This window comes from Lithobates pipiens, unplaced genomic scaffold (assembly GCF_037356315.1).
Source record: "Lithobates pipiens isolate NorthernLeopardFrog02 unplaced genomic scaffold, aLitPip1_a1.2 Scaffold_30, whole genome shotgun sequence".
Lineage (NCBI taxonomy): Eukaryota > Metazoa > Chordata > Amphibia > Anura > Ranidae > Lithobates > Lithobates pipiens.
Window position 1 is genome coordinate 34,012,050 of NW_027507791.1, and position 22,360 is coordinate 34,034,409.

At 40.6% G+C, this 22,360-nt stretch overlaps 1 protein-coding gene across 1 annotated transcript in view; it reads right to left on the bottom strand.

Moving 5' to 3' along the window:
• The window catches only part of LOC143942156 (uncharacterized), a 1,285,630-nt gene that overhangs the window by 683,269 nt on the left and 580,001 nt on the right, over positions 1-22,360 (bottom strand). The window contains exons 9-10 of the mRNA XM_077463417.1: positions 9,598-9,762; positions 2,521-2,685 (exon numbers count right to left, since the gene is read on the bottom strand). Of these exons, the coding sequence (XP_077319543.1) occupies positions 2,521-2,685; positions 9,598-9,762 (330 nt within the window). The remainder of the gene's footprint in view (positions 1-2,520; positions 2,686-9,597; positions 9,763-22,360) is intronic.

Below are 22,360 nucleotides of genomic sequence, written 5' to 3' on the forward strand. Positions count from 1 at the left end.
TTGTTATTATTGATCACTATTGGTGGAGTTATCACATCTACATTACAAGTGTTGGTATTCGGACACATTGCAGTTTGCAGATTTCTCATTTGTCTCATCACACATTGTGTCACTAAGCCCTTGTACACACGGTCAGAGATTCTGACAATCAAATCCGTCAGATTTTGTCCGTCGAGTTTTGTCCGACGGATCTTGTCTGAAACTGTTGCATACACACGGTCGGACAAAGTTGTCGGAAAATCCGATCTTTCATAATGTGATGACGTAATTTCGTTACGATGGGACTACATTCAGGCTAGTAGCCAATAGCTTTGATGTAGGAATTTGATCTGAGCATGCGTGGCACTTTGTCCGATCGGAATTCTCTACACACGATCGGAGTATGTCCGATCGGAACATTTTTTCAGAAAATATTTCCGGCAAGTTGGAAAAGTTGGTCCGACGGATATTCCGACGGAAACAGTCTGATGCAGACCACACACAGTCGGAATATCCGACAAAACGCTCCAATCGGACACATTCCGTCGGAATCTCCGATCGTGTGTACAAGGGCTAAGTGTAGGGCTCTATACATAGAATTATATTATACTATTTGTACTTCTATATCAGACTTCCTGCTGGCGGCTGGTTTTCATTCATTAGATTTTCACAAAGTTGCTCATGTTTTTTGTGCAGATATTTAATTTTTTAAATTTTAAATGCAGCTTTAGAGAACTGTCTGATAATGGTGATATATATAGACAACCAGGAGATGAAATATATCTCCATTATTATTATTTGATTCATGTAGTTTAGACATAAACTATATTACCAAAAGTATTGGGACGTCTGACTTTACAAGCACATGAACTTTACTGGCATCCCAGTCTTAAGCCTCCTACCCACCATCAGATTTTCTGATAACCGTTCGTCTGTTTTTTGTGTCATGCTAGTCTCATATGGAAAGTGAAGAGGTTACTCACCATATGAAAATTCTCTTCCAACAGAATACAACTTCAGAAGTGATGTAATGTGTTGAATAGTTTTGTATGTATTCTTTCGTTTCTGAGTTCACGTACGATAAAAATGTTATAGTTTGCACATCCAGCTTTCTCAGACAAAAATAATCTGAATCGGCTATCAAAAACACAATACTAATGAACCAAAAATCGGCAGATCGTTTTGCCAAAATTTTACTACTGATTTTCGTATCCTGTGTATGGGCCTTTAGTCCGTAGGGTTCAATATTGAGTTGGCCCACCCTTTGCAGCTATAACAGCTTCATCTTTTCTGGGAAGGCCGTCCACAAGGTTTAGGAGTGTATCTATGGGAATGTTTGACCATTCTTACAGAAGTGCATTTGTGAGATCATGCACTGATGTTGGATGAGAAGGCCTGGCTCACTGTCTCCACTCAAATTCATGCTAAAGGTGTTCTATATCGGATTGAGGTCAGGACTCTGTGCAGACCAATCAAGTTCCTCCACCCCAAACTCGCTCATCTATGTCTTTATGTACCTTGCTTTGTGAACTGCCCAAATCATTTGGTGAAGGGGGATTATGGTGTGGGGTTGTTTTTCAGGGGTTGGGCTTGGCCCCTTAGTTCCAGTAAAGGGAACTCTTAAGATGTCAGCATACCAAGACAATTTGGAAAATGTCATGCTCCCAACTTTGTAGGAACAGTTTGGGCATGTCCCCTTCCTATTTCAACATGTCTGTGCACCAGTGCCAAAGGAAAGGTCCATAAAAACATGGATGAGTGAGTTTGGGGTGGAGGAACTTGACTAGCCTGCACAGAGTCCTGACCTCAACCTGATAGAACACCTTTGGGATGAGTTAGTGCAGAGGCTGCAAGCCAGGCCTTCTCATCCAACATCAGTGCCTGACCTAATAAATGTACTTCTGGAGAATGGTCAAACAGTCCCATAGAAACACTCCTAAAGTTTGCGGACAGTCTTCCCAGAAGAGCTGAAGCTGTTATAGCTGCAAAGGATGGGCCGACTCAATATTGAACCCTACGGACAAAGACTGGGATGCCATTAAAGTTCATGTGTGTGTAAAGGTGGGTGTCCCAATACTTTTGGTAATATAGTGCAACAGTCCAGGATTGGATATTTAGGCTCCATGCACACTGGCTTAAAAAAAATTGCTGCTACTACAGGAGTTTTGTATTCTGCCTGTATAAGCAGCTCCATGTTCTCCTATGTCTCCATACACATTGGGATGATTACAGACATATTTTGACCTCAACATTTAGAGGCAGGAAAAAAAACTCTTCTGCTTCATGTTTCTGATTGGAGCTTTCTGGGAGAAAAAATGCAAAACTCTCCTAAACTCGTCTAAACTTTGTACAATAAACTCTCTATATGAACGTTTTTTCTGCCAAAGGAACTGACATTTTGTTTAAGCCCAGTGTGCATGGAGCCTTATGGAGTCTAAAGATGGAATTTGATGACATTCTCATATTTCTATATTATTTATGTGGTTTAGATATAAAACTGTCCCAGAATATTATTGTCTCAGTCAGTCCTGTTATACTCACCGTAATTCCTCTATCCGGCTTGTTGTCAGAGCTTCCATCAGATCCCTGAAATGAGGACCCTCCAGATTGTTATCAGACAGGTTCAGTGTCCTCAGTGTCTGGTTATTTCTTATTACAGATGCCAGGTGGGGGCAGGAACTGTCTGTCAGGTCATTAGAGGACAATCTGTAGAAGAAGAGAAGAATGTTACCAGAAGAAAATTAAATTCTCCCCCAGGAATGAATGTAACTATTCTCTACATGAATGGAACTCATTTCTCTTTATTGGAATCATTAATATGAGATCACTTTATAAAACACGATCGATCATCTACACTATTGGAGGATTTCTCTTTTTGTGGATCCCAATTACTAAATGTGACATGAGAAGTGGATGAGGTGGTGTGATCCATTAATTATTCCTGTATGGTCCAATCCCCATACACACTCACACTGAGCTCTAGGCTTTCACCTCCAACCTTCTGCTAAGTCTTGGATTCAGTTGTGGGGATTCATTTTGATGGTCACAGAAGTCTCACTCATGTTGTGGAAACTTCATTGACTAAAAGTGACACCATTGTACTTTGGGATTCCCTTTGAACATCATGGTGGAGGATTTGATCTTATGGTGTGGAGAAGATTTTATTATTACCGTTTTTTATTTGGACTTTTTTTTTAAATTTGTACTAATATTTCTGCACTAATTTTTATATATGCCGATTATAAATTCTCTTCATTAGTTATCAGTGAAATAGTCTCCATACCATTGTTATATATACACTTATAGGGAGTTTTGTGATGAGGAGTCTCACTTTTATTGTTATATTTTCACATTTATATTGTGTGAATGTTATATACCAGTGCTGCAGTCTTCCATATTATACTAGATGTGATAATTCCACCAATAGGGATCAGATATAACAATTACATTCACTATAAAAATACACTTTCATACATGTAAAGGCAGATCTCCTGTAACCTATTCACAGCTACTTCCATCTATATAACTTATAATATGCAAAAATAAATAAATATGAAGAGCAACAAAGTTATCTTAAAAAAACTGAAAACATCAAGAGAAAATTTATAAAGGTAAAAAAGTGGATTTTCTTCAAGCCATTCACCACTTCCATCTCCAATCACCATACAGTGATTTGTGCAGTAACAGAATAAGAAGTCCCAGAGATTCATCCAGATGGTTTAAATCAATGCTGATCAATTGCGACCTCTTTGCAGCAACTTTAATCGATCTCTACTACACCAGTGAACTAACAAGTCACTTACCAAAAGGTTTGTCCCCACAAGCAAGGCCCAGACACACTTGTTTATATTCTTCCTGCAGCACCACTCTGCTCAAGCCGGCTTCCGATGAAAACAGACTGTGCCACGGAATGTCAGACCTCCAGGTAGTATCTCCAATATCACCCAAGGTATCCAGACAATGGCCGCCATCACATTACATAGAAAATAAAAAGCCTCCATAGTGCATAAGCCTTAAATATATATAGAATCACAGATTGTACACTTCCATCATATACACGAGTATACACAGAACTCAGAGCACACACCGCTCCGGACTGCAGCCGTGTATGATGGAGTCCAGGCAGTGACATGGAGGCTTTTTCCTTTCTATGTAATGTGATGGCAGCCATTGTCTGGACACCTCGGGTGATATTGTATTTTTGCACATTGTATGTTATACAGACTGAAGTAGCTGTGAATAGGTTGGAGGAGATCTGCCCTTCCTCACATATATGAAAGTGCTTTTTTGTAGTGAATTTACATTTTTATTATTGATCACTATTGGTGGAGTTATTACATCTACATTAGAGGCGTTGGTATTCGGACACATTGTAGGTTGCAGATTTCTCATTTGTCTCATCACACATTGCGGGTTATTTACAAAATGCAAATCCACTTTGCACTACAAGTACACTTGAAATTGCACTGAAAGTGCACTTGGAAGTGCAGTCGCTGTAAATTTGAGGGGAAGCTCTGCTGATTTTGTCATCCAGTCATGTGCAAACTAAAATGCTGTATTTTATTTTCCTTGCATGTCCCCCTCAGATCTACAGCGACTGCAACTTCAAAGTGAACTTGTAGTGCCAAGTGGATTTGCCTTTCGTAAATAACCCCCATTGTGTCACTAAGTGTAGGGCTCTATACATAGAATTATTTTATAATATTTGTACTTCTATATCAGACTTCCTGCTGGCGGCTGGTTTTCATTCATTAGATTTTCACAAAGTTGTTCATATTTTTTAGTGCAGATATTTAATTTTTTACATTTTTATATCCAGCTTTAGAGAACTGTCTGATATTGGAGAAATATAGAGACAACCAGGAGATGAAATATATCTCCATTATTTTTTTTAATTGGAAAACCAACTTTATTGAAAAGTGTAATCATGGTACATACATCTGTGTGTGCCAACATGGCCAGAACAATAATACATACATACACACATTGTAGTGTCAGCGTGACATAAAACCAAAGGTCCACCGGGGGTAGGGCCAGTACTTAGTCCAGAACAGGAGGGAGGAGAGAGGGGGGGAGAAAAGGGGGGAGGAATAAACATATCAGGTACACATTTCACCATCTGCTAACAATCTACTCCAAACCTTCTCATACTTTTGCGGACACCCTCTATGTACATATATCAACTTTCTGTATGGAAGAGTATCGTTAATTCCCTTTTTCCAACACTGGATTGTAGGGGGCTGGGCCTGCAGCCAATTGCGAGCTACTTCTTTTCTCGCCATGAATAGTGTCTCATGTAGGAGGGTGCGAAGGGGCTTATCAGCGCCTAAGTCTGGTATTAGACCAAGCAGGCACATCTTCGGGTCTAAAGTGGCCGGGGAGCCAATTTGGTCATGTAGGAAGCGAACCACCTGTGTCCAGTACCCCTGTATGGTTGGACAGGGCCATAGAAGGTGATAGAAAGAGCCTGGTGTGTGATCACATAGTCAGCACCCTGGGTTGTATGAGGGTTTGTAGCGCGCTATACTCTGAGGAGTCAGATACGTCCTGTGTATAATGTACAACTGCGTGAGGCGGTCTGACAGTTTGGGGGAAACTCTCTTCACATCCTCCAAAATCTCATTCCAATCCTCATTGTCAATGGTTCCAACATCCACCTCCCACCCAGTCTTGGCAGTATAGACCAATGCTGTAGTAGTAGGGAGGCGAATGGCAGAGTATAGGACAGAAATCAGTTTAGCTGGTTCAGTACCTGTGACTGTGTACTACAGAGGGGACTGCCAGAGATGGGTTGGAACCAGTAAACTGTGTTTGTATAGCGTGACGGAGTTGTAGATACCTGAATAGAAGGCAATTGGGAAGGGAAAATTCGTCCTTTAGCGCTTGGAATGTTTTAAGTCCCGTAGTGATCATGATCTAATACAGGTATAGGACCCCATGGTGTATCCACACCTCCGGGTCCGGAATAGACATTAATTCTGGTAGGTGTGTGTTGAACCAGAGGGGGGTGTGGGAGTGAACCTGTGGGGTCCCGAGTTTTAGTAGTGTCATCTGCCATACCCTACGGTGATGAGTCAGCATGTCCGCTTTGTGTTGGGAGGGGCGTCTTGTCAATGGGGCTCTAAGGACTGCCTGAAGTGGGGCATGGGCTGGGTCACCTGGGCGCCCACAGAGTAGTGCTTGGTATCTTGGTAGCTCGTCTTTATCAAAATGATAGAAGCGGGACAGTTGGGAGGCAAGGTAATAGTCCTGAAAATCTGGAAGAGCGGCTCCCCCATTGTCACTGGGTTCTCTAGGATTCTCCATGCTAATTTGTGTCTACTGTGGCCCCATACAAACGAATTAAGAATGGATTCAATTATTTTAAAAACATTTTGTGGGATATACAGAGGGGCGTGCCATACCAAATAGAGTATCTTTGGGAGAAGTATCATTTTGACTAAACTAATGCGCCCCATTACACCCAGAGGTAATCTGGCCCAAGTCTGTGTCTTAGTTTTAATTGGCGCATATAGAGGTTCAATGTTCAGGTGTGTATAGTCTGTGAGTGATCTGGTAACCTGTACTCCAAGGTACTTGATCACGGAGACTCTTGGGAGAGTCAAAGGAAGGGAGGTGGGTGGGGGGGTAGAGTGGTCAATCGGAAAGGATATGGGATTTTGACCAGTTGATACTCAGACGCGAATGACCACCGATCCATTCTATGGAGAGTAGGGTTGCGACGAGAGAGGGTCCCGAATCCGCCAGATATAGGAGCGTGTCAACGGCATACATTCCAATCTTTTCTTCCAGACTCCCTATCTTAAGGCCTCAGATGCTAGTGTCTGCTAGAATCATAATAGCCAATGGCTCCACCGCCAATGCATAGAGCATGGGGGAAAGAGGGCAGCCTTGTCGGGTCCCCCTCTCTAACGGAAACTGGTCAGAAAGCCAGCCATTCACGAATACCCTGGCCCTCGGGGATTGATATAGGAGCTGAAAACAGCGAATAAATTTGGGGCCGAATCCAAATCACAAGAGGCACTCCCACAGGTAATTCCACTCCACGGAGTCGAATGCCTTGGCAGCATCAAGAGCCACCACGACCCTCGAGCCAATTTCATCATGGGACCCCTGGAGGTTCATAAATAGATGGCGTATATTCATAGCTTTGTTTTTTCCTGGCATAAAACCTGTCTGATCAGGGTGGATCAATGACAGAATGACCTGGTTAAGGCATGAGGCCAAAATCTTAGCTAGTATTTTATTATCTACCTGCAATAAGGAGATGGGTCTATATGATTCTGGGTATTTGGGGTCCTTACCCAGCTTGGGGATTACTATAATTTGGGCTTCTCTCATAGAGGGGGGCAGGGTTCCCGAAGCAAATATAGATTTATATAGATCGTAGAGTTTAGGGATTAGAATGCCAGAATAGGTGGCATAGAACACAAGTGGTAGGCCGTCCAGTCCTGGGGCCTTTGATGTGGCCAGACAGGAGATAGCTCCAGAAATGTCCTCCTTAGTAATGGGGGCCTCGAGGAGCTCAAGCTGGTCATTAGTCAACCTAGGGAATTTAACCCCTGCTAGGTATTTCTTGGTGTCTTGGGGAGTGTGAGTGAATCTGGAGGTGTAAAGTGCGTGGTAGAATTTCCCAAATTCCTCCGCCACTTGTTGTGGGTCAGTGATTTTGTTCTCTTGAGGGCTGACCAACGTCACCACCACTGGGGGACGAGAGTCTAGGTGGGCAAGGTATGCAAGTAGTTTAATCGATCTTTCTCCATGCTCAAATACCCTTTGTTTACAGAAAAAGATGCGTTGTTTAGCTTTCTCAATGTGCAGTTGAGAGACCTGTTGTGTCTGAATCCTAAGGTTATTGGCTGTGCTGGGCGCGGGGTCCCGATGGAACGCCTCCTCCAGCACCTGGAGGTGTTCCGCAGCCTATTGGACAATAAGATTGAAGGATCGTTTTAGCCTATTGATACGTAAGGAGAGTAAGGAACGGGCATGGAGCTTAAACATCTCCCACACCATATCATACGTAGCAGAGTTCACATTAGCTGTGAAGTAGTGTTGTAGTTCCGCAGGGATGTCACCCTGGTCCTGCAGAGTGGTTAACCAAAACAGGTTTAGCCGCCATGAGGGAGCCGGGGAGGCCTTCAAGAGCTGGAGTGTAACCCAATAGGGAGCGTGGTCCAAGAGAATTCTCAGAGCAAAGCCCACTTCTCCTAGTTTAGGTATCAGGGACTTTGAGATTAAAATAAAATCGATGCGTGACATCGTGTTATGACTGGCTGAGAAGCACGAGAAGACCTTGGTATGTGGGTGCCTGTAGCGCCAGGTATCTACAAGGGCAAAGTCAGTCAGTATGCGGTACAATCTGGTATGGGCCGTAGATAAAGGGGGGTCCAGTGTGCCCATACGGTCCAGAGCGGGAATAAGGGTCATATTAAAGTCCCCCATCAACACTGCCGGTACAGAGGTGTAATGTGCCATAAAGGCAAGGCCCTCCTTAATTACTGCTGAGTTGTAAGGGGGAGGGACATAACGGATCCCCCATCCTGATTCTAGCTTGTTAACGGTGGCATGGATAAACACGTATCTGCCCTGCTGGTCTGTTTGGAGCAGCACTAGATCAAAGCACCCTTTTTGCAATCAGGACCGATACTCCTCTGGAGTGAGAGGTGTGGGTGGCGTGGTATGCCCAACCTATCCAGGGCTTTTTAAGAGAAGCCTGCAGGTGGCATGAAAAATGTCATGCTCCCAACTTTGTGGGAACAGTTTGGGCATGGCCCCTTCTTATTTCAGCATGACTGCACACCAGTGCCCAAAGCAAGGTCCATAAAGACATGGATGAGAGGGTTTGGGGTGGAGGAACTTGACTAGCCTGCACAGAGTCCTGACCTCAACCCGATAGAACACCTTTGCGATGAGTTAGTGCGGAGACTGCAAGCCAGGCCTTCTCATCCAACATCAGTGCCTGACCTAACAATTGTGCTTCTGGAAGAATGGTCAAAAAGTCCCATAGACACACTCCTAAACTTTGCAGACAGTCTTCCCAGAAGAGTTGAAGCTGTTATAGCTGCAAAGAATGGGCCAACTCAATATTGAACCCTACAGACGAAGACTGGGATGCCATTAAACTCCATGTGCATGTAAAGGCGGGTGTCACAATACTTTTGGTAATATAGTGTAACAGTCCAGGATTGGATATTTTGGCTCCATGCACACTGGCTTAAAAAATTGCTGCTACTACAGGAGTTTTGTGTTCTGCCTGTAGAAGCAGCTCCATGTTCTCCTATGTCTCCATACACATTGGGGTGATTACAGACATATTCTGACCTCAACATTTAGAGGCAGGAAAAAAAAAACTCTTCTGCTTCATGTTTCTGATTGGAGCTTTCTGGGAGAAAAAATGCAAAACTCTCCTAAACTCGTCTAAACTTTGTACAATAAACTCTCTATATGAAAGTTTTTTCTGCCAAGGGAACTGACATTTTTTAAGCCCAGTGTACATGGAGCCTTATGGAGTCTAAAGATGGAATTTGATGACATTCTCATATTTCTATATTATTTATGTGGTTTAGATATAAAACTGTCTCAGAATATTATTGTCTCAGTCAGTCCTGTTATACTCACTGTAATTCCTCTATCCGGCATGTTGTCAGAGCTTCCATCAGATCCCTGAAATGAGGACCCCGCAGATTGTTCTCAGACAGGTCCAGTGTCCTCAGTGTCTGGTTATTTCTTATTCCAGATGCCAGGTGGGGGCAGGAACTGTCTGTCAGGTCATTAGAGGACAATCTGTAGAAGAAGAGAAGAATGTTACTAGAAGAAAATGAATTTCTCTCCCAGGAATGAATGTAACTATTCTCTACATGAATGTAACTCATTTCTCTTTATTGGAATCATTAATATGAGATCACTTTATAAAACACGATCGATCATCTACACTATTGGAGGATTTCTCTTTTTGTGGATCCCAATCACTAAATGTGACATGAGAAGTGGATGAGGTGGTGTGATCCATTCATTATTCCTGTATGGGGATTGGACCATACACACTCACACTGACCTCTAGGCTTTCACCTCCAACCTTCTGCTAAGTCTTGGATTCAGTTGTGGGGATTCACTTTGATGGTCACAGAAGTCTCACTCATGTTGTGGAAACTTCATTGACTAAAAGTGACACCATTGTACTTTGGGATTCCCTTTGGACATCATGGTGGAGGATTTGATCTTATGGTGTGGAGAAGATTTTATTATTACCGTTTTTTATTTGGACTTTTTTTTTAAATTTGTACTAATATTTCTGCACTAATTTTTATATATGCCGATTATAAATTCTCTTCATTAGTTATCAGTGAAATAGTCTCCATACCATTGTTATATATACACTTATAGGGAGTTTTGTGATGAGGAGTCTCACTTTTATTGTTATATTTTCACATTTATATTGTGTGAATGTTATATACTAGTGCTGCAGTCTTCCATATTATACTAGATGTGATAATTCCACCAATAGGGATCAGATATAACAATTACATTCACTATAAAAATACACTTTCATACATGTAAAGGCAGATCTCCTGTAACCTATTCACAGCTACTTCCATCTATATAACTTATAATATGCAAAAATAAATAAATATGAAGAGCAACAAAGTTATCTTAAAAAAAATGAAAACATCAAGAGAAAATTTATAAAGGTAAAAAAGTGGATTTTCTTCAAGCCATTCACCACTACTTCCATCTCCAATCACCATACAGTGATTTGTGCAGTAACAGAATAAGAAGTCCCAGAGATTCATCCAGATGGTTTAAATCAATGCTGATCAATTGTGACCTCTTTGCAGCAACTTTAATCGATCTCTACTACACCAGTGAGCTAACAAGTCACTTACCAAAAGGTTTGTCCCCACAAGCAAGGCCCATACACACTTGTTTATATTCTTCCTGCAGCAACACTCTGCTCAAGCCGGCTTCCGATGAAAACAGACTGTGCCACGGAATGTCAGACCTCCAGGTAGTATCTCCAATATCACCCAAGGTATCCAGACAATGGCCACCATCACATTACATAGAAAAGAAAAAGCCTCCATAGTGCATAAGCCTTAAATATATATAGAATCACAGATTGTACACTTCCATCATATACACGAGTATACACAGAACTCAGAGCACACACCGCTCCGGACTGCAGCCGTGTATGATGGAGTCCAGGCAGTGACATGGAGGCTTTTTCCTTTCTATGTAATGTGATTGCGGTCATTGTCTGGATACCTCGGGTGATATTGTATTTTTGCACATTATATGTTATACAGACTGAAGTAGCTGTGAATAGGTTGGAGGAGATCTGCCCTTCCTCACATATATGAAAGTGCATTTTTGTAGTGAATTGAATTGTTATTATTGATCACTATTGGTGGAGTTATCACATCTACATTAGAAGTGTTGGTATTCGGACACATTGTAGGTTGCAGATTTCTCATTTGTCTCATCACACATTGTGTCACTAAGTGTAGGGCTCTATACATAGAATTATATTATACTATTTGAACTTCTATATCAGACTTCCTGCTGGCGGCTGGTTTTCATTCATTAGATTTTCACAAAGTTGTTCATGTTTTTTTAGTGCAGATATTTCATTTTTACATTTTTATATCCATCTTTAGAGAACTGTATGATATTGGAGATATAAAGAGACAACCAGGAGATGAAATATATCTCCATTATTATTATTATTAGATTTATATAGTTTATACACTATATTACCAAAAGTATTGGGACATCTGCCTTTACAAGCACATGAACTTTACTGGCATCCCAGTCTTAAGCCTCTTACACGCCATCAGATTTTCTGATGACCGTTCGTCCATTTTTTGTGTCATGCTAGTCTCATATGGAAAGTGAGGAGGTTACTCACCATATGAAAATTCTCGTCTGACAGAATACAACTTCAGAAGTGATGTAATGTGTTGAATAGTTTTGTATGTATTCTTTCGTTTCTGAGTTCATGTACGATAAAAATGTTATAGTTTGCACATCCAGCTTTCTCAGACAAAAAAATCAGAATCGGCTATGGAAAGCACAATACTAATGATCCAAAAATCGTCAGATCATTTGGACAAAATTTTACTACTGATTTTCGTATCGTGTGTATGGGCCTTTAGTCCGTAGGGTTCAATATTGAGTTGGCCCTTTGCAGCTATAACAGCTTCATCTCTTCTGGGAAGGCCGTCCACAAGGTTTAGGAGGGTGTCTATGGGAATGTTTGACCATTCTTACAGAAGTGCATTTGTGAGATCATGCACTGATGTTGGATGAAAAGACCTGGCTCACAGTCTCCACTCAAATTCATGCTAAAGGTGTTCTATATCAGGTTGATGTCAGGACAGTCAAGTTCCTCCACTCCAAACTCGCTCATCTATGTCTTTATATACCTTGCTTTGTGCACTGCCCCAAATGATTTGGTGAAGGGGGATTATGGTGTGGGGTTGTTTTTCAGGGGTTGGGCTTGGCCCCTTAGTTCCAGTAAAGGGAACTCTTAAGATGTCAGCATACCAAGACAATTTGGAAAATTTCATGCTCCCAACTTCGTGGGAACAGTTTGGGGGTGGCCCCTTCCTATTCCAACATGACTGTGCACCAGTGCCCAAAGCAAGGTCCATAAAAACATGGATGAGCGAGTTTGGGGTGGAGGAACTTGACTAGCCTGCACAGAGTCCTGACCTCATCCCGATAGAACACCTTTAGGATGAGTTAATGTGGAGACTGCAAGCCAGGCCTTCTCATCCAACATCAGTGCCTGACCTAACAAATGTGCTTTCTGGAAGAATGGTCAAACAGTCCCATAGACACACTCCTAAACTTTGCGGACAGCCTTCCCAGAAGAGCTGCAGCTGTTATAGCTGCAAAGAATGGGCCAACTCAATATTAAACCCTACAGATGAAGACCGGGATGCCATTAAACTCCATGTAAAGGAGGGTGTCCCAATACTTTTGGTATTATAGTGTAACAGTCCAGGATTGGATATTTTGGCTCCATGCACACTGGCTTAAAAAATTGCTGCTACTACAGGAGTTTTGTGTTCTGCCTGTAGAAGCAGCTCCATGTTCTCCTATGTCTCCATACACATTGGGATGATTACAGACATATTTTGACCTCAACATTTAAGCCCCATACACACTATCAGATTGTCTGCTGATTTTTTCCAACAGATTTACCAAAACCATATAATATGAGGTCAAACCTTAGGGGTTTCAATGTGTATGCAATCAGGCAGGCCCTTGCACTACATGGTTTTGGTAAACCTGAAGGAAAAAATCAGCAGACAATCTGATAGTGTGTATGGGGCTTTAGAGGCAGGAAAAAAAAACTCTTCTGCTTCGTGTTTCTGATTGGAGATTTCTGGGAGAAAAAATGCAAAACTCTCCTAAACTCATCTAAACTTTGTACAATAAACTCTCTATATGAAAGTTTTTTTCTGCCAAGGGAACTGACATTGTTGTGAATTCATTAAAAAAAAAGAATAATAATACATTTAATATTTACTGTCAGAGAGGTGAGATTTTGTTTAGGCCTAAAGAACAGATGAACCACGATTTTCATATTATTGAACTATGACCTCTTGGAGAACTATAAAAAGCAAAGTACAAGATCTCACAGGTTTTCTAAATGTTAAAGGGATTAGCTATCTTTTAAAATTTTACAAGTCTGTAGTGAGAAATGTGTGGCCTGAACAAAAGGGATGTTTGGTCACAAACACCAGAGAAAATCTTATCTACCTCCTTAAATGGCCAAGGAAGGCCATGCAAATATATATGGCAAGGTTTGGGCGATACTCAGGAGTACCTGTGACCAATAGCCATTAAACCTGAATGACCAGAACAAATATCCCATTGTCTCAGAAAGTGAGAGATCAATAAACCAAGTAGTCAGTATTGTCCTAGCTTCTCATGAAACAATGGCAGGAGAGATTCACACGCTAGGATGATAACAGCTATAAAAAACGAGAGTGGAATGACAGGTGCATATATCTGGGGTGTTGTGTCACAATGTTGGAGACAGATACCAGTAACATCAATATTTTTCTAAGCCATTCAAATTATATATATAGGTCACAAAAAGGATGTGGTTTGGTATCTAATGATCTGGGGAACTTTGTCATGGAGAGATTATATATGAAAGTGTGATCATAAGTAGAAGTGTTTTAGCAACAAATTAGTATTATGAAAAACATATAATCGTGATTATAATTGTATAAGAATTTAACCTATGTTTAGATAAACAAATATTGATTGGATACCCGAATTATTCATGGATCCATATATTCATGGATCCATATAGATAATAATTGTATGTGATATTGTTTGTGATATATCTAACCTGTGCCCTTTCAAAATGGACTAAAAATTAACAGATATACATTGATATACATATATATCACCAATTTATGCAAGTGATTATTGAAATTTATGTTAAAGCGTATTTTATATTATGCCATAATTCTTGAACACTCGAAATATATTCGTTAGAACATATATAAATAACGAACACATATTACAGAATTGGAAAATATTAACTTAAAGAAATAAAACACCAAACACAGGTGAGACACCTGGTGGTGGAAGGTGCTATTACCTTAAAATCACGAGACTCCCGGGAAAGGTTGCCGACCTTATCTTGCCATCGCAGAGGGAGCAGAGGATGAGACATCTCTGGGAGGCCTTGCAGAAAGGTCTGTGCAACGCGTTCCCAGAGACTGGGAGGTTACAAACTCCTGGTCCTGGACAACGTGTTGCTGAGGCATCGGTCAGAAGGAGCAGTGGAGAAGGTGACCGTCTGACTGATACTTTCAGACAATTTTTTAGTCCGCAGGCCCAAGGTATGATCGGTTCCAGCAACCATCGCCAGCGTCTGATTTACATGGTGCAGGAATACCTAGGGGCAAGGTCAGACTTGGACACCTTTCCCACCGAAAATCCTCTGGCTTCCTGGGTCTTGAGGATGGATCACTGGCCAGAGCTTGCACAGTATGCAATTGAGCTACTGGCCTGTCCTGCATCCAGCGTTCTTTCGGAACGCACCTTCAGTGCTGCTGGTGGCTTTGTTACTGATCAAAGGGTGCGCCTGTCCACCGAATCAGTTGATCGACTGACCTTCATCAAGATGAATCAGTCTTGGATCACCCACAGCTACAAAGCACCTGAAGCTGATGTAACAGAATAATTTTTTTGGAAATATCACATCCCTTCAAGACTGCCTATGCTGATGCTGAGTGACTATCCTGTTATGTTGATTGTCTATCCTCTTCCTCCTCCGCTGATATATTGGAAGAACATTTCTGGTTCTGGGTGATGCCGAAAGGCACAATTTTTCTGCCCCTGTTTAACAGGGGCGTTTAAGTACAATTTTTGATGCAATGCTTTGCAGCAGGGCTAATTCCTGCAATAAAACTAGAGTATATGGAAGAGGTTGCAGTGTGGTGGCACCAGCACCAGTGCCTAAGGCCCAATTTTTCTGCCCCTGTTTAACAGGGGCGTTTAATTACAATTTTTGATGCAATGCTTTGCAGCAGGGCTAATTCCTGCAATAAAACTAGAGTATATGGAAGAGGTTGCAGTGTGGTGGCACCAGCACCAGTGCCTAAGGCCCAATTTTTCTGCCCCTGTTTAACGGGGACTAGTAATTACAATTCTGGATATAATATTTCACAGGAGGGCCCGTTCCTGTGCCCACCCAGAGTAACTGTGAGGACTTATAGTGTTGTGGCACCAGCACCACAACCACCAAATGTCAATTTTTCTACCACTGTTCAACAATGGCATGTAATTACAATTCTTGATATAATCGTTCACAGCAGGGCGCTCCAGCGCCCACCAAGAGTCACTTTGAGGGCTTACAATGTTGTGGCAAAACCAACACCTTGTTCCGGCATTTCTGCAGAGCATATAGGGCAGGCCCCTACTTTCAAACATCCAACTTACAAACATCTCCTACTTGCAAACGGAAGGAGACAACAGCAAGTGAGATGAAAAAAGATGGACGACAAAACAAATTATACAGGGGTGATGACCCTTCCCTATGTTTTCCAAAAAGCTTAAAAATAGTTTTTTTGACTGGAGCTACACTTTAAAAATGTACCAGTTGAAAATTACAAACAGATTCAACTTAACACAACAAACCTACACAGTCCCTGTCTTGTTTGCACCGCCTGTATACTGCTGATCTGAGTATATTGGGCCTGGGGGCCACACGTATTTCCTTTTTTTAATATGGGTACAGGGTTCCCCTTAATATGCGTACAAGACCCAAATAGGCTGGTAATGGGCAGGGAGGGCTACCCATGCCATTTTTCTCAATGATTTTCAACCATATTGCAGGAACCAGATATAACATTAAAACCGCAAGCAGTTTTAAATGGTGTTATTTCCGTTTAATGTCATTTTGTGCAGGGACTGATCTAAACACGGGAAACACGTGGCACTTCACAGGCATACTACAGACACCCCCCAGGCACCATATTTAAAGGAATATTTCACTTTTTTTTCACTTTAAACGTTATTAAAATCAGTGCTTCCGCCAAAACGGCCATTTATAAAAACATTTTAGGCATTGACCCATGTCCCCTGGGGCAGGAGCCAGGTCCCCAAACCCTTTTTAGGACAGTATCTTGCATATTAGCCGTTAAAATGAGCACTTTTAATTTCGAACGTTCGAGCCCCATAGACTTCAATGGGGTTCTAAAGTTCGTTCGAATTTGGGGTCCAATCGAAAGTTCTGGTGCGAACCGAACCGGGGGGTGTTCGGCTCATCCCTAGATCAGACACTATAAGCACTATGTCATCTGCGAACAGACTTATTTTATTATCTATTTGCCCAATTTTTATACCAGATAGTTTTGTGTCAGATCGTATACTTTCTGCTAGAGGTTCGATGGCTAAATTAAATATTAAAAGAGATAAGGGGCAACCTTGTCGTGTTCCATTCAAGATGCCAAAGGGCCTAGACATCATATCATTTGTGTATACTCTCGCTGAGGGGCCCTTATACAGTGCAAAAATTGCCGATAAAATATTTCCATGAAAGCCGAATTTTAAAAGCACTGACTGTAAATAGCCCCAATGGACTCTATCAAACGCCTTCTCTGCATCCAAAGAAAGGAGCAGAGAAGGCGTTTGATGTCTCTCAGTGAAGTGTATAATATCAGACGTCTTGTTGCATCTGAAGATTGTCGACCTTTAGTAAAGCCAGATTGATCTTTGTGAATGAGGTCTGGTATGTATTTCATCAGTCGATTCGCTATTGCTTTGGCGTATATTTTGATGTCAATGTTCAATAATGAAATCGGTCTGAAATTTTGGGGAGCGTTGGGATCTTTGCCTGGTTTCGGCAGTGTTATGATCAAGGCCTGAAGCATCTCAGCCGGAAATTCTGATTTGGATGCTGCTTCGTTAAAAAGTGAGCATAAGTGGGGAGCCAGTATATCTCGAAGTAATTTATAGTATTCTCCTATCATTCCGTCTGGGCCCGGAGATTTATTGTTGGGCAGGGAGTCTATAGTTCTAGCAATTTCTTCCACTGAAAATGGGACGTTAAGATCAGAGATTTGATCAGTAGTTAATCATGGGAGACTAATAGTATCTAAGAAATCCCTTATTATCTTTGGGGTAGGTGTGGGAGTTTGAGAATCATCTTTAAGATTGTAAAGGGAGCTATAATAATAGTTAAATGCATTCGCTATGTCTTGGGGGTCTTGCAATTTTTCTCTAGTAATAGGGTGGTATAGATATGGAATCTTTGATTTGAAATATCTGCCTTTGATCCGAAGTGCCATGTTTTTTCCTGCTTTGTTGCTAGTATGGTAGTATTTAGCTTTAAGTTTTCTAGTATGTTTTTCAAATGTATCCAATAAAGTCATTCTGAGTTCCTGTCGTAATATTTGTAGTTTAGTTTTCAGTTGTTGTGATGGGTGACATTGGTTTTGGGAATCTAATGTTTTAATGTCAGCAGTAAGTTTCTCAATGAGTTTTGTTTTATTTTTCCTGAATTGAGCATTCAGTTGCATTAGGATTCCCCTACTAAATGCTTTATGAGCACCCCATAGGGTGGCGGAGTCTGACACCGATCCCACATTATATTTAAAGAATTCAGTTATCTGGTTTTGTATAGCTGTAGCATAGGTAGGCATTTTGATAAGATATGCATTTGTTCTCCATAGAAAATGTTTGAGAGTGTTTAGGTAGAATAGTCATACTAATTGGGGCATGATCAGTCCAAGTGATGGGTGCAATGTCAGACTCCCTCACCCGCTGCAATAACCACTTATCCGTAAAAATATAATCAATACGAGTATAGGTATTATGTACCAGGGAATGATATGTGTATTCACGATCTCCAGGATGATGGCATCTCCATACATCATAGAGATCGCTTTTATTCCAAAAAATTTTAAGTGCACAGTTGGTTCTGGTTTTGGGATTAGAAGTGTCTAGTTCTTGTTCATGTATTGTGTTGAAGTCTCCACAAATTTTTAAGGCACCTTTTCGGCATTTACCTATTTTTCTCATCAGGCCATTCAGAAAATGGGATTGCCTTTTATTAGGCGAATACACATTTACCAATGTAGTAAGTGTATTATCAATGTTACATATTAATATGAGGTATCGTCCATTGGTATCTACAATAGATTCATGTAATTGAAAATTAACTGAATGATGTATGGCAATAAGTACTCCTCTTTTTTTCTGTTGGCCTGATGCTGTAAATATGTGAGGAAAGTTTTTATGGGTGCAAGTGGGAATAGCACCTGTTTTGAAATGGGTTTCTTGTATACACAATATTTGACATCGCTGGGTGTTAGCCATTTGCCACATCGATGCTCTTTTTGCTGGATGGTTAAGACCATTAGTATTTAAAGATATTAACTTTATACTCATAAAAGGATATTAATAAGATGAAAAAAGTAAGTACATACTAGCCTGATAATAGCTTTACTACTCTACTTCCATGTAAACAATCTGTAGTCTGAAATGACTATGAATGTCCAAAAATTTAGTGACTGAAAAGTTTTGATGCAAATTTTGTAGGTTCACAACATACCTGTCCCTTTGAATGCTATGAGTTGTGTATAGGATACCGTGAAGAAAAAAATAAAAGTAAAAGCACAAACAAAAATATAACCAAACAATAAACTTAACTTGCAGTGGTAAACATTTCAATGTATACTGCAACATTAGAATGGGGAATTAGTTCAAAGGTCAGCTGTTCCAAAGATTTAGTATCACACGGCATGGCGGGCAAGCTGATAGATCGGTTTCCTATAGATAGGATTGTATTTTGACCGGATCTAGTAAATGAAAGCTAACGCCATTGTGGCGTAAGTTTCTCCGGATTCTTCTTAGCTCCGATAGGTGGAGTTGGTTCGGGGATAATACCCCATGCGTGAAGTAACTTAATGCCTTGTTCCACAGAAGTGATTGTATGGTAGGTGTCGTTCTTCTGTATCAGTAGTTTAGATGGTTGTTTCCAACGGTATTCAATTTTATGATTACGCAGAGCTTTTGTAATCGTGGAAAGTTGTCTTCTCATATCTAGAGTATGTTTAGACAAGTCAGCATAAATCTGGATTGTATTATATGGTTGTGGAAGTTGTCCTAGATGTCACACTTTATATAGGATTTGTTCTTTAACATGGTAGAAGTGTACTCTAAGTAGTACATCACGTGGTATCTGTGGAGGGAGAAATGACGGTTTCGGAATCCGATGGATACGATCAATTGTGAGCTCTAAGGCTGGTATAGCTGGCAGCAAGTTAGTGGCATGTTTTTTAAGATCAGACTGCTGTATATTTTCAGGGATACCCCTGATTTTTTTTTTTTAACTCTTATCTTTTTCTCATATTAATTTAGCTAGCTAAGAACAAAGAACAATAGCGTTTTGTCTTGACCAGCTGTAATCGTCTTGATGTCTACTGCGCATGTCTTATTCTGTGTGACGTGAAATTTACTATATCAATCACTTTGTAATAACTCAATACAATTAGTTCTCGAAGGATGCCATGGTGTGTGTGTGGTTTTATTTGTCCTTTGAGAATTGATTCCAGAGTACTCTGAATTTATACAATACATTGGATCTAAGGTCTGAGAGGTTGAAGGGACTACCCTAGACACAGGATTAACCCTTTCAGGTACCTATCAAAATGAGGTACCCGCTCCCCTCCCTCTTCACAAACTGGAGCGGGAGGAATAGGAGGAATAGTGTTGCATGCCAACAAAAGCGGCATGAGTCAAACATAATGTTCTGTTTCAAATCTTCTTTTTTTTATTATTATTTAGAAAAAAAAATCCACCATAATACATTCTAATTCATTTACAACATTATACATAAACCCCATTCAATATATACCACCTTTATTATCATCAACATACCCCCAAACACACAAACAAAAAAAAAAAAAGAAAAGAATAAAACACTCCACCTTACCCTTCTCTCTCCTCTTGCCTCTCCCTCCCTTTTTACATTATAAATATTCCCTCAATCCATTTGAGAGCCTGAACTCTTCCCACTGCTTCCATACAATTGGTACCTGATTATCTATATATCCTTCTTCTCTTATTTGTTTTTCCATGTAACATATTTCGTTCAATTCACATACCCATTCCCACACTGTTGGACTCACTGTTTCTTTCCATTTACGTGCTATTATTGTTCTAGCTGCTGTTGTCATATGTTGTATTATTCCATTTTTCATACTATCCACAGTATCTGATGTAAGAGAGAATAATGCTACCTTCACATCTGGAGCCAGTTTTTTTCCAGTCACTTTTTGGTATATCTCAAAAACATTTAACCAAAAGTTTTTTATTTTTTTACAGCTGAACCAAATATTTTCCATTGTCCCTTTTTCTATCCCACACCTCCAACATTTCTCTGTATTTCCTTTATTAATTTTTTTAATGCCACTGGACTCCAATACCACCTCATTGTCACTTTATAATTTCGTTCTTGATGCTTTACCGCCGTTGAGGTTTTATGTATTATTCCTAAGATTTTTTTCCATTCTTCTTCTGTAATTATTTCTCCTAGTTCTTCTTCCCATTTTCTTATTCCTATTAAATCTCTAATATCTCCTGTGGGTAACGATACATATACTTTAGATAGTTTATTCTTATGATTCTGCTCTTTTAAAATTATCTGCTCGAATTTAGTTAGTGGTCTATGTATTAAGTTTTTGTTTATTTCAACAAATGTTTCTAATTGATGATATTGTAACCAGTGTTTTTTTTACTTCTAATCCAAGATCAGTTAGACTAGGCATATTTCCATCCACCAGTATCTGGACCAATCTTATATTCTCCATCTTGTTCCATTTCATATATCTGACGCTTTCCAATGCTGGCTTAAATTCTGGGTTGGACATCAATGGAGATAAGGGTCCAGTCCTGGAGGATAGCTTGCCTTTTTTTAACACTGCATCCCATATTTTTAAAGTAGCTCTTACAAAAATTGGCAGATCCCTTTTTTTTCCCTTAATTCAGGTTTTATCCACGGCAAAAATTTTAGCTGTGTCCCCGCAATATCTTCTTCCAAAACTACCCGTTGTTTATTTTTACCATCATGTTGCCAGTTTATAACTCTAACCAATGAAGCCGCCTGCATATATTTTAAAAAATCAGGTAATGCTAAACCTCCATTTTCTTTTGTTCTAGTTAATGTTTCCCTTTTTATTCGGGAGTTTTTTTTGCCCATATAAAACTATTTATGGCCTTCTTTAGATCTATCATTATCCTCTTAAGTGGAACAATGGGAAGTGTTTGGAAGACATATAACATTTTTGGTAATAGCTCCATTTTTATTATATTTATTCTCCCTAGCCATGAATATGTTATTTTTTCGTATTTTTGCAATTGTTTTATTACTTATAACGTATACGTATACGTATAACCGCATTATGATTTAATTCCTGTATCCGTTTCAAATCCCTCGGGATCATAGTACCCAGGTATTTGATCGCCTCTTTCTGCCATTTAGGCCGGGTTCACACCGCTGCGATGCGGGAACGCCACGAATCCGCTGCGTTTTCCCGCATCGCATTACTCCCGCCGGCAGTTCACACTGCCCTATGCGGACGGCTGGGAGTGTCAATGATATGTTAATGACACCCCCAGATCCGTCCGCATATCGCAGTGCGATCTGCCGACTCGCACAGGAATCGGATCGCATGGTGTGAACCCCCATGCGATCCGATTCTGTTGTGGACCAAAAAAAGGGTCCCGTGCGAGTTTGCTGCGGGAGCAATGCAAATTCAGCCATACTATCTGTATGGCTGAACTCGCATCGCTACGGAGATCGGATGTGATTTGCGGTGCGAATCACATACGGATCTCCCCCCGCAGC